The 16,254-nt window shown below is 35.6% G+C and overlaps 1 protein-coding gene across 1 annotated transcript; it reads left to right on the top strand.

Moving 5' to 3' along the window:
• Positions 1–10,153: 10,153 nt before the first annotated feature.
• On the top strand, positions 10,154–11,182 carry LOC149892589 (uncharacterized). The gene has a single exon (XM_090078142.1). It carries the CDS (start codon positions 10,154–10,156, stop codon positions 11,180–11,182), a length of 1,029 nt encoding a protein of 342 aa, XP_089934268.1.
• Positions 11,183–16,254: the final 5,072 nt, after the last annotated feature.

Here is a 16,254-nt window from a genome sequence, read left to right as displayed (position 1 = left end):
AGATTGATAGTCTTTTCCATTTTTAACAAAGAGTCCTTCACCAATAGTAGGTTTCACCCAAGGTCTTAAAAAAACTCCTGATCCTGCAGCAGTCATTTTCATTCCACTTCCATTCTTTTTCAAGTAAACGATTCCTCTTCCTGCAATTTTATCAACCATAGCAGAGCCAGCAGAAGAACCTACACCTGCTAACAATCCGGTGGCGAGAGCAGGAACTACTCTTGTAGCAATAGTGCTGCCTAACATACCTAGTAACGGTAGAAGAGCTCCGATGAATCCACCTTCAATGGTTGAGTTGTGCGCAAGTTGTCTTTTGCTCAGTTTGAGTGTAACACCTTTACCAGCTTCATACGCTTTTGTAATTTTTTTCAATTGCGCATGAGTGATAGCGAGAATATGTTCACCGTTCAAGTCTTGATGAGATAGTCTTATATTGACATTAGTCTTGTCTTGAATCGCTTTTTTTACTTTGTCAGATTGACTTTGTGAAATGTTTAATTTTACTTTTTGGTAACTCATTTTTTAAATAAAAGAAAAAAATTATCGTTGAACAGCGCTGCTCGTAAAAAGGTCTTGAAGCACAGAGGTTATTCTTTCTCTCACGTGAAATCTGAGGATAATGTCTTCACCTCTAAAGTCGATCAAGTTACCGTTTTGATCTAAAATTCTTGTTTCCATTCTTGAAATTCTACCCACCACGATAGGTAAGTATATCAAGTGGAAAGGCTTTTCGGTAATTTTGTAGCCTGGAGGAGTGTCAGGATGAAAAGAGTAAATGTCAGATGTTCTTTTTCCGTTATCATAAGATGCTCCGATCACATCGTTTGTGATTCTGATGATGGTCACATCGTCTATTCTCGAAAGTGCTTCAGACTCGTAATAGTCAATATAACTTGTGACTTTATCCGGATTAGCCGGATCTTCTTTTTTCTCTACATAGGTATATTCTGCTTTATTAAATCCAAGAACAGGAGCTAAACTGTTATTCACGTTGAAATCCACCCAATATTTTGTTGTAGTTCCAGGTTTTCCAAATTTCAGAGTAGATCTTAAAGTCATTAGGTTTGCACCGATAACAACACCATCCTTTCTATACAAGGTTCCAACTTGTTTTTCCATTTCCTTCTGAAGATAATCATTAATCTCGCTAATTTCATACGCTCCTTCTTCGATGTAAATGGTGTAGCTGTTTGAACCGGCGTTGGGACTGTATCTGAAAACATTATTTGTCGAATTGATGTTGGTGTAGCTGTGAATAGTGTCAAAGCCAACAAGAGCCATTTCATACTTTTTATTAGGATCAAATTCGATGGGGTTGTCAAACTCGGTTTGGATGACGCTGTTTCTTATGGTTGGAGTTTCTTTTTTTGCTTTTGCAAGGAGATAAAATCCGCTCATCTTTTTATATAGAGTTGGGAAAATAAAAATTGTCAAATCCGCTTCGATATTTCCCACAATCCTTTTTAGAGGATAAATCAATGACAGCGAATCCGTGAGGTTGTGACCAACAATATTTACAAAACTTTTTAAACTCTTCTATTTTCATATCGCTTGAAACATGATCTTGATAAATGTGGTTTATGTTTTTAAAGTCTTGAGGAAACAAGCAAATGAAATTAGCATTTTCTCGAATGGTTTGTCTAGGCAGCATAAAATAGTTTTGAGCGAGGTAAAAGCAGTCAACGTTAGAATGTCTTCCTCGGATGTAATATTTTTCACACTTGTTTTGTTTAGTCAATTGCAAATCGTCAAAGATCATTAAATTGTTTTTGGATGAATCAAGATCTTCAGGATTAGGCACATCGTCAGCCGTTTCGAAAAATTGGCATTCCATATCCTCTGTGTTATCCCATTTTTTTGAAATTTCATCAATAACACATTCAGGGCTTACGTTTAATTCCTCAATTTTGCTTTGAAGTTAAACAAATCAAGAATAACTCCCTTTGGCAATTTCTTCTCGAACGAGCTTTTGAGTATTTTATATTCTGGCTGAAAAAGGGATTTTCCAAAGACTTGCAAATGGTTGTAATCTAGCCATCCAGGTCTTAAAAGTAAATTGAGTAGCAACGTTGTTTTCCCACATCCTGATTTCCCAATAATGATTCCGCGTATACTTCTAGGCAAAAGCTTGTTGTTTTTCCTTTTGCTTTTATTTACATTCCATGATAAATCAATCACTTCCATTTTTTATTATGTTGAATATAAAAAAATGTATTGTGTTAAATGTAAAAAAATAACGGAAACGAACAACTTATACCATTCTATAAGCAAAAGCAATAGAAATATGCTTAAAGGAGCTTGTGTCGTCTGTGGAAGAGGCAAATGCAAGTTTGTTTCTGCGAATGAAATCAATGGAGGAGACTTGGTGGAATCGATCAACAATTTTTCGAAAAAAATAAAGCTTCCATGGGCAAAGTTTCCAGGAGAAATGCACATTCCAGGGATGAATTTTGCAGGACCGGGAACCAATTTAGACAAAAGACTCACATCCACAGATATGTATCAAGAGTGGAGTAAACCGGTGGATAGAGTAGACAATACAGCATACCACCACGATTTAGCTTACAAATATTTAAACGATGTTAAAAGCAGAAATGTAGCAGATCAAATGATGCTTGAAGAAATGAACTCCATTCCAAACCCTACTCAAAAAGAGATAAACGAAAGAAAACTGATCACTCCCATCATCAAAGCCAAAGCTAAATTCGGATTAGGTCTAAAAAAAAAAAAGCACCGGAGAACCTGAAATGGACGGATCAACTTGCAAACGAGCTTCATAAACCAGTGATACATCATTTTAAAAGAAGAAAAGTGTTTGTGAACGACATCGACGAAATATGGGCTGCTGATTTGGTTGACATGCATTCGTTTTCAAAATTCAACAACGGGGTAAAATATTTGCTCATGGTGATCGACGTGTTTTCAAAGTATGGATGGATCGTTCCGTTAAAGAGTAAAACTGGAGTTGATGTAGCTAACGCTCTAAGAAAAATATTTGAGGAGAGAAAGTGTACAAAGATGTGGGTGGATAAAGGTAAAGAATTTTATAACAAGCATGTACAAGCTCTAGGAGTGCAATTATACTCCACTGAAAATGAAGAAAAAAGTTCTGTTGTTGAACGATGGAATAGAACGATGAAAGAGAGAATGTTTAAATATTTTTCAGCCAACAACACTCATAAATACATTGACGTATTGGATGAGATGGTGAAAAATTACAACAACACCAAGCACTCTTCCATCAAAATGACTCCAATGGAAGCTAGCGATGAAAAGAATAAAGGTAGGGTATGGTGGAATCTGTATGGAAAGGATCAAACATTACCAGCAAAACCAAAATTCTTAATGGGTGACAAAGTGAGGATCGTAAAAAAGAAGTCTCATTTTGAAAAGGGGTATACACCGAGATGGACTGAAGAGGTTTTTACCGTGTTAAATGTTCAGCATACGAATCCACCCACGTATAAAATCGCTGACGCTAACGGTGAAGAAATTAAAGGTACCTTTTACGAACAAGAAATGCAAAAGACCAATCAAGACATATTTAGAATTGAAAAAGTCATTCGTAAGCAAAAGAACAGATCCTTAGTCAAATGGTTTGGATATCCAGACTCTTTCAACTCATGGGTGAATAATGAAGAATTGATACGTTTGCAAAAATAGTCACGTCGTTTTGTACGGCAAGAAAAAAATTTTTATTTTGAGTTAAATAAAAATCTTGTATATAGAAAAGAAATGAATTTTATTACAATTGAAAATTTTGATGAGAGCAAATTATCAGTTGGAGAAATTTACGCGGCAACAAAACCAGTCGTATATCAAAAAGTACCAGTAAAATATTCTTATCCAACTGGAGATGGTCCTCTTGTATTACGAACACCTACATTATTTTCGTATGGCGTATGCGAGAATAAAGAACCAGCAACACAAAAATTGACTGGCTATTCCATGCCATTCGTTTGCTTTGATGCTAAAAAGGGTAAAACTGAAGAAGAAGAAAAGTTTATTAGCACAATGGAAAAAATTACTTTGTTTATTAGAGGTGAAGTGGATAAATTGTCAGCCAAGCTTAAAAAGGGAGGAAGAAAAAAGCAAATTAATTCAAACGAATTGAGTATTTTAAAATATAAAGCTGAACATCCTGAAGCAGCACCAGTCTTTTATGCCAAAATGTATATAACTAAAAATCCTTTACACGGATCTGAAGACGAAATATCCATTACTTCTACATTTTATAGAAAGAAAACAGATATTGATATACAAAATGGAGTCAAAGGAGAACGTCATAATAAAAATTTGGTCTTATCTTCTGGACATGATTTTATCAATCAACGATGTTACGCTATTGGAGGACTTCGAATTGATGGGGTGTATATTGGTCCTTCGATTGTGTCTATTCAAGTTAAACTGTCTGAAGCCATCATCGTAAAAAATGCAACTTTACATCGCAGCCTTATGATGTGTGAAGACTTGAATTTAGAAATGAAAGAAGATGAAATAGAACAGGATGAAATGTGAAATTTTTAAAATTTTTCTGAATTTTAAAAAATGATCAACGTTGAAGGAATTGTACTACCGAACAAACCTCTGACCAACTTTCAATTAATAGATGCTGTGAAAAAGCTCAAAATTAAAAACTTTAGAGGTGTTTTTGTGAGGGATGAATTGCCTAAAAAGCCAAGAAAAAAAGAATGCGGCATTGTGAATACAGGAGATTCGAGCACAGATGGATTTCATTGGGTGTGTTGGTATAAAGACGCTGACAAAAAATACAGTTTTGACTCTTATGCTCAGCCTCCTCTTGTCGAGCTAGTTCATTATTTGAAAAGCCCGGTTTATTATAACAGCGAGAGAGTTCAATTTGGTGATACGTCTTATTGTGGTCACTTGTGTCTCTACGTCTTGAAAAAATTACAGGAAGGGGTGGACTTTCAAAGCGTTGTTAACACACTTTGGTGAAAAATTTTTTCCCTCATTAAAAAATGATTGACAAACTTGGAAGAACTGAATTAGGGAGGTATTTTTATGATCCTTATTCAGCAACAGCTATAACAGGTGATCTCTATGTCAGAACAGATGGAAACAGCACCATCACTGCAGATTTAGATTACAACTCTCATAAAATCATCAATTTGGGTGAACCCACCAACGCACACGATGCAGCTACGAAGAATTATGTAGATACGCATTCGTCAGGTGGAGGATCATCGATTGGAACTGCAGATTTGGATTTAAATTTTCACAAAGCCATCAATTTGAATGAGCCAACTAATTTGCATGACGCCGCCACCAAAAACTACGTTGACGTCAGCTCAAGTCAGTGTGTTAAAACAGATGGATCCAGCACCATCACAAGGATCATCGACATGAACTCTCACAAGTTGATTAATGTGAGCGATCCAACCAATTTAAAAGACGCTGCAACAAAAGGCTATGTAGACACCAAAGTCGCTTACAACGCTATTTCATACACCGACATCAACATGACAGCTCATAAACTAACTAATTTGGCTGAACCTACATCAGCTTCGGATTCAGCTACTAAAAATTACGTGGACACGCATGCTTCGGGTGGATCAGTCATAGGTACAGCAGACTTGGATTTGAATTCGCACAAATTGATCAACGTGACTGATCCAGTCAACGCGCAAGATGGAACTACAAAGAATTATGTAGACTTGCTGTTGCAAAAATCAAGTCTGACCAGTGTCGTTCCAGGATCTAGTTTTACCAGTTTGGGATTCAAGTCTCAGACAGTGGCAGCATTAACCACTTCTCCTGTGTTTGCGTTTTCTGGAAAATCTGGTGTGCTGAGAAGATTGTGGTTGGCTTTATACAGCTCCTCTGGAACAAATATTCCCGGTCAAGTTTTCATTCGAATCTTCACTGACGGAGAAATCAATGTAGGGAATTATGCAGAAACCACGGAAGGAATTGGAGTGGATCAAACAGGTCTTGCTACTGATTTGCTTTTTTCACCATTGGGAGGAGCTTTTTACGCCAATTCTTTGCAGGGATGCAACATGTTTAACACCACTTCCTTAGGAGGATATTTCACATTGGACATGCCTTTCAGAAACGACGTCTCCATTCAACTCGTCAACAGAAATAATACTGCCATCACGTACTGGATTCAACCGTTCATTTCCACACTTGCTTCCATTCCTGCAACCATCCCTCTTTACAAGCTGTACTGCAGAACGTTTCGATATTTGAATACCACTTATGGCAGCGAATACGTTTTGTTGAACACCAACGGGAAAGGAAATGGTGTGTCGTTGAAATACATCAGGATGCACATCATTGGAGCATCTGGAAACTGGTGGGAATCCAGAGTTAGAATGTACGACGGAAATCTACCTCCAGGTAACGGTACTGTACTCACTCCTTGGACACCGTACAACACCAACAATTACACGTATTTTTCAGGATATGACGGTGACAGCACATGCTTCTTTTCCTCATCCGGACTGGAAGATTTTTATTTGTCCTCGTGGAATGGATCAAATGTGACTTCCTTCAACAACAAATCGACTGGACTGTTGTATCAATCCACATCCTCCATCGGTTCCGCCACCACCATCTCCTTTTACAGAAATTTTGGAGAAGCAGATTCTATGCCTACTGTCGCAGCTGGAAGAAGACTCGTTGTCACGCTCAACTCTGGTGATGCTCAAGTCGGCCAATCCGGAAGCTTTTACCTTCTTCTAGGACAAGCCTATTATTACGCTTAAAAAATCACTAGTGATTTCCATGAATCCGCAAACGGATTTACATGGATCTAATGTACAGATAAAAAAAATTTGAATTTTGAGTTAAATAAATTTCTTTTCATATAAAAAATAACAATGAGTATGTCAGATAATGAATTTTTAGAAGATCAGTGCGATGAACTCTATGAAAGCGAAGACGATGATAGTTCTGTTGCTGAGGATAGGCCTTACAATTGGCATATGTTGGTTAACCCTGAAGATGATGATCCAGAGGATATACCTAACAATAATATTGAAGCGAGTGCAAACAGAATACGTCCTCGCAATAGACTTATATTTGTTGACGCTGAAGATGATGATGATCCTGAAGATTTGCCTTACAATGGACCTTACAATGATACTATAGTTTTAGATTACAATTCGATGAGTGTTGAAGAACAAAATGAATATGATGATTATATATATAATGAATTTTTACAAGATATGCGTAATGTAAGCGTAGAATACATTAATGAGGAGGAGAAAAGAAATAGATTAAAGATTGAGGCGTTGATTGAAGGTTTTAAAAAAGATGAATATAGAACGTGTGCTTCTGCTGCTTAAAAACAATAATCATTTTATTCTCTTTACATGTGAGGAATAAAATGATGTATAAAAAATAATTTTTTTGTGATAATAAAATGGAGAATCATGTGCATAAAAAAAATTTTTTTAATAACGATCGAAAGGCTCGCCATAAATCATATCTTTTTTTCGACAAGTATTTGAAGCATCCTCCTGTAAAAGTGGGAAGTAAGTATGAAATATTTGCTCAAAAAGACATTACGCTCAATAAACTGAGTCATCAGAAAATAACTTTTATGTTTGGAATAAAACTTAAAAGCGGATTAGCTTTAGTGAATTTGAGGGAAAGCATAAAATCAAAACTGGATTATTTCAATGATCAAATTATAATATCAGAGTCGGTGGATAATGTGATCATGGAAATTCACAGTAACAGCAAGTCAGATGTTATTATTAAAAAAGGGGAAAGTTTAGGCTTTGTCATTTTCATAAATGAGTGAAAAAAAATATTTTTTTTCGTTTAATATAAAATGGAATACAATCACGATGCTAAATCTAACGCAAAAGCGCATGGACTTTATCCAGTTCTTCCAACAGCTCCTGCAGATGATGGAGGACACAATTACCGTCTTCAAAAAATAAGCGAAGTCCAAAAAGAGATGGACAACGAGAGGAAAAAGAGAGTGCATCTCAGCAAAAAGTATCATCGCGCTTTCAGAATCATTTCTTTTGTAGACTCTACGTTGCAAGCAGGTGGTGTTGCACTTGGAGTTGTTGGAATTGGAACTTTGAGCACCATCGCTGCTGCTCCTATTGCGATTGCGTGTGAAGGTGTGGCTATTGGAATGGGGTTTTTATCCATTGTAGGAGGACAAGTCAACAAAAAACTAGCATTAAAAGTGGAGAAGCATGAAAAGATTAAAGTGTTGGCAGAGTCGAAATTGAACACCATCAACAGTCACATTTCAAAGGCTTTAGTAGACAACATTGTGAGCGATTCAGAGTATGAATTGATTTTAGACGAGCTTCAAAAGTTTAAGAGTCTGATGAAAGAAATAAGAACTAAAACAAAAATCAACATTGACGAGATAACTAAAGAGTCGTTGATCCAAAAAGGAAGAGAAGATGCAATAAAAGCGTTCAACAACATGTTTAAAAAATCATAGATTTTCCACGGATCTAAAGGATCTAAGAAAAATTAATTTAAAAAAACATAGATAAGTTTACGTTTAAGTTTTTTTCTTGCGTTTTAAAAAATGTCCTTTTTTAAAATACTAGACCCTAACAAGAGGGATGAACTGGTGAAAGAATTTGTTGAAAGAAGAAAAAGAATCTATCAAGATAGTTTGAATGAGAATATTTATGATTCTAATCTTCAGACTGATTTGAGCAAGCTTTACAAGCCTCTGATTGAAAGCAATGAAAAGATGATCAAGAGCATCGAAGAAAGACGCAATGAACAAGCACCTCCCATTTTTGATGAGACAAATCATTTAGGAGACATTTCATCCTTCTATTTAAATAAGTATAATAAGCGATTCGTAAACGATGTTAAAAGAAATTTCGAACTTAGTAAAATTAGTGATAAATTATACTTTGGAAAAATGGAGGTGGAGGTGGATGGAAATGATATCATTGTTGGAGGAGAAAGGTATAAAGGAACAAAAGGTCTTTGGGAGCTTATGACAGAATCTAAAGCTCCAAACGAATTAATGAGCAATGTTACCGATGAAGATTTGGAAAATTATGAAAAAATTATTTTCAACTCTGGTGCTATTTTTTCTAATGCAAATCCAAACAAGCCAAAAGCCTCCAGAAGCGAAAAATACCGGAAAATTATAGGTCCTTTTTGGGATAAATTTAAAAGTGAAACTAAATTCAAAAAAGGTCGTGGTGTGATTATACTTCCAAGCGATTCAAACGCTCTTGTGGAAAAGCTCAACTTGAGCATCGCTGCAGGACATGCTGGAAATAAAGAGTCGAGAAATGTAGCTGTTTCCATTTGCGATGAGCTGTTGAGGCAGAATAGGATTAATAAAGACGAGTACAAGGCTATCATGGCGTATATCGATATGAAATAAAAAAAATCTTTGGAAATAAAAAAATGATCGTTTATAGAAATAGATATGTTAAGAAGCATATTGTAGGCGGAAGTGGAATCATGGACACGCTTAAGAATTTCTTGAGAAGAGCAGCATCTTCAAGCGCTTCAAGAGCGGCATCTACTTTGGCTAATAAAATTGCAAAAACTGAACTGGGAAGAGAAGCCATCATGGCTACTAAATCTGCAGGAAAAGAGCTAGCTTCTGCAGCTATTTCCACTGCTAAAGACGTAGCTATTGATAAAGGTAAAAAGACTATTGAGAAATTGTATGCCAAGACTGGAACTCAAAAACCGCGTGAAGCTGCAAAGAATGATCTCACTCTTAAAAGCAAGGAAATTATTTCAAGCATTGTTAACAAAGCAGCGGCAGCAGCACCACCAGTTATAGATGAATATTCTATGTTTGGATCAGGATTGTCAAAGAACAACGCGATTAGAATACAAGACTTGGTAAAAAGAGGAAATGGACTTTTGATTGCATGAGGATCTAAAAAATTTTTTTCTTCGACATATAAAAATGGCAAATTCCGATGTTTTAAATTTTACAGAAGAGATTATTGTTGATGAAGAAATTGAGAGATTCGAGTTTCACGAATACGAGCCTGTGAGTAAAAATCTAAATGTGGATGGAGAAATAAGAATCAATATTGAGCAGCAAGATTTGTTCACGCTTCCATCTGAGGCATACCTTTTGGTTGAAGGAAGACTTTTAAAAGCAGATGGAACTTCCTACGCTGATGCAGACCTCGTTACTCTTGTTAACAACGGTATCATGTATATGTTCAGTCAGATTACTTATCGTTTGGGAGACCGAGATTTAGAAACCATTTACGAACCTGGGCAAGCTACCACCATGATTGGATACCTCAAATATCCAATAGAGTTTCAATTGTCTGAAGGAATGAATCAGCTGTGGCAAAGAGACACAACAGCTTTAGCAAATGAAACCAACACTGGATTTGTACAAAGACGAGATTACATCATCAAGCAAAGTGAAGAAAAAGGATCGTTTTCGTTCTGCATTCCTTTAAAGCACATTTTTGGATTTTGCGATGATTACGATAAAGTGATCTATGGACTTAGGCATACACTTACTCTTGTGAGAAAGAGCGATAGTGATGCTATTTTTAGAGCAGAAACAGCAGCTGCAGGAAAAATAGATCTTAACAAAATATCCTTGTTTATGCCTCATGTCACACCCTCTATCGCAGCTAGTAACAATCTTTACAAAATTATTGAATCAAAAGTAGATGTTCCAATTTCGTTCAGATCTAGACAATGTGACACCATCGCTGTTCCTGTATCCAACAACTTTAGTTGGACGCTAAGCACAAAATCTGGTAGTGAAAGACCAAGGTATGTCATTGTTGGATTTCAAACCAATAAATCTGGAAGTCAAGTAGAGAATCCTTCAGTCTTTAATCACTGCGACTTGAAGAACATGTATGTCACTTTAAACAGTGAAAGGTATCCTGCTGTTGATTACAATTTAGACTTTAATAACAACAAATACTCAAGAGCATATAGAGACGCCTCTAAGTTTGACAATAGACTTTATGGGGTAAACGAACTTATATCTCAACCTAATTTGACTGCCTTAAATTATAGATACATTTGTCCTCTTTTTGTTTTCGACGTAAGCAAGCAGTCTGAGAGGTTAAAATCGGGAGTGGTAGATATGAAAATAAAAGCGACATTCAATGCAAACGTTCCTGCAAACACTCAAGCCTTTGCTGTCGTCATTTCCGATAGTTTGTTTACACTTAAATCAGATGGAAACAGATTGAATTTTGTTTATTAGATGCAGAGCATTCAATTCATTGAAATGTTTTCAAAAATAATATTTTTAAAATAAAAAATGAGATATACGAAAAAGGATTTGAAAAAATTACTGAAAGAAAACGGAATTTCTAAAACGTCAAACAATAAAATGTCATTATTAATGCTTGCGATTGAGAACAACTTGATTGATAAAAACATATTGATTAAAGACGTGAAGGAAGATCGACCTGTGGGTAGACCGAAAAAGGATTTAAATCTGTTAAAAGAAGAATAAAATGATTCAGTTTTTTCCATTTTTTCTAGAATGTAGTATCAAAGAGGCTGACATAAATAAAAAAAGACATCTTGAGCTTCTTGCATTTGGAAAAACAGGTGTGTTTCACGAATCTGTTTACGTCACTGAAAACGAAAATTTTAATATTCCAAAAGAGTACAGTGAGGAAGAGAGAGACAAGCTTTACCTACTTGTATGGAGTGGTGAGACAGAATATTCACGAATGGAAAAGAAAATCAAAGAGCATCTCAGTACTTGGAAAGTCTTGCCTAAAAAAGAAAAGCTAAGAATGATTGACAATTATGTGCTTGGTTTGGATTGTGATTTCAAGGAGAAGAAAAAGATTTCTGGAAATCTAAAAAGCGCAATTTTAAATCACTCACTAGGTTCCAATGACATTGTGTATGAAAACTTTAGAATCCTTCAAATCCATGTAAATTCTTCAGATGTTAGAAATGAAAAAAATGATTTAAATAAAATCTTGATATAATAAAAATATGCCTTACACAAGAAAGTTTTTGAAAAATTTGTTAAAAGAAAATAATGTTTCTAAAACGTCAGACAATAAAATGTCGCTCATGATGATTGCTGTTGAGAACAACTTGATTGATAAAGATGCCATTTTGGAAAACTCGAAAGAGGTGAGACCAGTTGGAAGACCTAGAAAAAATGAGAAAAAAGAAAAGAAGCCTCTTGATCCTAAATATGTTAGACTTGGTTTAATTAGAAATAATCCTTTACGTTTGAAAATAACTCATGTTGATACTGGTGAGGTAGTGGAATACAAGTCTGCTTATGAATCACAGAAAAAGACGGGTCATGGATGGCAGTACTTTGAATGTAGAAATGGAAAAGTAGTAGATGGATACAAATATGAGATTTCTGGAGGAAGAAGTTTTTAAATTCAATATAAGAATTTAAAAAATTGAAAAATGATATAAATAAAAAAATCTTGTTTCAATAAAATGGAAAACAAAACGGTGAAAGAATTAAAAGAAATTGCCAAAGGGCAAAAAATAAGAGGATACTCTAAAATGAGAAAGGGGGAACTTATAATGGCTTTGCAGCCTCCTAGAGTTTTCTCTGCTCCTGCTACTTTTCGTAGACGAACGACTGAGGCAAGACCGCTGCCTGAAAGACCTACCATGGTTAGGTTTGTTCGACCAGCTGTAAAAGTTTCTATAAAGCCGACAAAAGTTTCTGTAAAGCCGACAAAAGTGCAGTTTGTTGTCAAACCTTCCGCAGTGATAAAACCTCCTATTGCTCCGAAACCAGCAATCATTCCACCAAGACCTGTGGTAAAGCCTCCTATTGCTCCGAAACCAATTCATTTGCAAAAAAACATCCTTGATGAGCCTGTTTTAGATTTAACACCTGTCATAACACCAAAACCAGTCATTCCACCGAGACCTTCATTTTTTTCAAGTCTGAAGGCAGCTGCAAAAAGTGTGGCGTCGTATGTTAAAACTAAGTTTGATGATGTTAAAGATTGGATAGAACCCTACGTTCCTGAAGTAGTCAAGAAGAAGGTAAGTGAATCAGCAAAACAAATCGATAAAAAGATAAAGTCTATCAAATCACTTGTATTAAAAACAGTGTATAAAAAACCCTTGCCAAAGCCTTATAAAATAAAATTCAAGTTGACTGAACATTCAGCGGAGGGTTCTGTGAGACAATTTTCTTATAGACCTTCTTCTCGATATAACGACCTTGCAACCTTTTTTAATTTGGTGAGAGAGTCTGCCATTCAAACCATGGAAGGAGAAAGAAATACAAAGGTAAGAATTATTTTAACGTGTGAAATGAAATCTGTAAGCATGATGACTGGTGAAGAAGTGACTCGAGAAGCGAGCTTTTCATCAAGATCAGAGATTATTCTAGCGACTACGGATGTAAGAGAGCTCATGGGTGAAATGGAAGAAAAAGTCTTGGAAAATAGTGTTAAATACAATGCTTTAGGATCTAATTGCACTATATCTAAGATTTTAAGAATGGACATTAACTTTACTGATTACGAGCCTATCAGTGGTTCTTCCTATATTGAGTTGTCTAAAGAGCTGAAAGACAAAAAGGCGATCATCAACATGGAAAACAAGGACGATCAATGCTTTAAATGGTCAGTCACTCGAGCGTTGAATTTAAAAAATAGAGACAACGAAAGAATTGATAAAGACTTGGTTCTAAAATCAGAAGAACTGAATTGGGAAGGAATAGAGTTTCCTGTCAAGCTTAATAAAATCAATAAGTTTGAGAAAAATAATCCAGACATTAGCATCAACGTCTTTGGGTATGAAAATAAAAAACTTTACCCTTTGAAAATATCTGACTTTGTAGATCGAAAGCACTGCATTGATTTGTTGCTTATTTCAAACGAAGACACTGACCATTACTGTCTCATTAAAAGTTTGAGTCGGTTATTATCTGCACAAACATCAAATCATCAGCACAAAATGTATTATTGCAGAAATTGCTTACAAGGTTATGACCAGGAAGAAAAGCTTCAACAGCATCAACCTTATTGCTATGACAACGATGCAGTAAGAATCGAACTTCCTAAAGAAGGAACGACCGTTCATTTTAAAAACTATAACAAGTCTATGAGAGTTCCATACGTTGTATATGCAGACTTTGAAAGTTTCATCAAACCCAACGAGGATAACACTGAATATAATCATAAAGAGTCGTACACCAAACAATATCAAAAGCACGTACCAAGCTCCTTCTGCTATTATATCAAATGCTTTGACGATAGCCTTTACAAAGGAGAACCAGTCATGTACACAGCTGAAAGCGATGAGGATGACGTAGCTCAAAAGTTTATAACCATGCTTGAAGCCGACCTTATAAAGATTCTCGACAAGATTGATATAGTAAAAAAGAAAGTGGTAACGGATGAGGATGAAAAGAATTTTGAGACTGCAACTCTATGTCATATTTGTGAATCAGATCTTAACAGTGACAAAGTGTGGGATCACTGTCATTTAACTGGAAAGTATCGAGGAGCTGCTCATAACAAATGCAACTTGAATTATAAACTTCCAAAATTCATACCCATCATTTTCCATAATTTGTCTGGTTATGACAGTCATTTGTTCATCAAGAAATTAGGTGGAAAGCTCAATTGCATACCCAACAATGAAGAAAAATATATCAGTTTCTCTAAACAAATCAAAGTAAGAGAATTTATTAATAAGAAAGGTAAACTTCAGGAAGTATGGAAAGAGCTAAGGTTTATCGACAGCTACAGGTTCATGAGTTTCAAGTTAGAAGATCTAGCTAAAAATCTAAACAACGACCAATGCAAAAACGTTGCTCAATATTACTCTGGAGAAAAGTTTAATTTATTAAGAAAAAAAGGTGTTTACCCTTATGACTGGGTGGACTCGATTGAAAAGTTCTCCGAAACGCAATTGCCTCCTATTGAAGCATTCTATTCCAAACTGAATGATGAGGGAATAAGCTGTGAAGACTATGCGCATGCTCAAAACGTTTGGAATGTATTTGGATGTAAAACGTTTAAAGATTATCAAGAACTGTACAACAAGTCAGACGTTCTGATACTTGCTGATATCTTTGAAAATTTCAGAGACGTGTGCCGTACCTATTACAAGCTTGATCCTGCTTGGTATTACACCTCACCTGGTTTGGGTTGGGATGCCATGTTAAAACTAACTGGAATTCGGTTAGAGCTTCTGTCTGATATTGATATGCTTAATATGATAGAAAAAGGGATACGCGGTGGAATTTGCATGATCAGCAAACGACATGGAACTGCTAATAACAAATACATGAGTGATTATGATCCTTCACAACCTTCGAAATTCATTCAGTATTTAGACGCAAATAATTTATATGGATGGGCTATGTGTAAGCCTCTTCCTTTTAGAGGATTCAGATGGATGACTGAAGAGGAGCTTGCTAATTGGAAATCCATGCCTTGTATTCTCGAAGTCGATTTAACCTATCCCGAAAGCCTACACGATTTACACAACGACTATCCTTTAGCTCCTGAAAGACTAAAAATTAATAAAGTGGACAAGCTCGTTCCTAATTTAAACAACAAAGAAAAATACGTCATTCATCATGAAAACCTAAAACTCTATGAACGACTTGGATTGATCACTACTAAAATTCATCGAGGTGTCACCTTTGAAGAAGAACCCTTCATGAAACAATACATCGATCTCAACACTGGATTAAGAGCAAAAGCTAAAAACGAGTTTGAAAAAGAATTTTTTAAACTCATGAATAACTCTGTCTTTGGAAAAACCATGGAGAATATTCGAAAGCATGTTGATATTAAACTAATCACCACAAGAAAAGAAGTCTTGAAATTGTCAAGAAAGTCTAATTATGATAGAAATACCATTTTTGATGAAAACCTTACTGCAGTTCATATGAAAAGAACAAAACTCTTTTACAACAAGCCTGTTTACTTAGGACTAAGCGTTCTAGACATAAGCAAAACTTTGATGTTTGATTTCCATTACTACTATATCAAACCTAAATACGGAGATTGCGCGAAATTACTCATGACTGACACTGACTCGCTCATCTATGAAATCGAAACGAAAGATTTTTATCAAGACATTTCTGGCGATCTTGAAACCAAATTTGACACGAGCAACTTTTCTAAAGACCATCCTGCTATTGAAAACGCTGGGTTTAAAGTAGGGTTAAATAATAAGATTATCGGTATGTTCAAAGACGAAGCCGGTGGAAAACTAATTAAAGAGTTTGTTGGGCTTCGTCCTAAGCTCTACTCTTACAAAACCTATGAAAAAGAAGAGAAAAGATGCAAAGGGGTTAAAAATAAA

Source organism: Hydra viridissima, unplaced genomic scaffold (assembly GCF_058129835.1).
Source record: "Hydra viridissima isolate aposymbiotic clone 2 unplaced genomic scaffold, HvirCarnegie_v1 scaffold_2, whole genome shotgun sequence".
NCBI classification, from domain to species: Eukaryota; Metazoa; Cnidaria; class Hydrozoa; order Anthoathecata; family Hydridae; genus Hydra; species Hydra viridissima.
Note: the sequence above shows the minus strand (reverse complement) of the source record. Positions and strands in the feature narration are given on the sequence as shown.

Coding starts and splice junctions, on each gene's coding strand:
- LOC149892589 (XM_090078142.1), top strand. CDS start 10,154: ATGTATATGTTCAGTCAGATTACTTATCGTTTGGGAGACCGAGATTTA.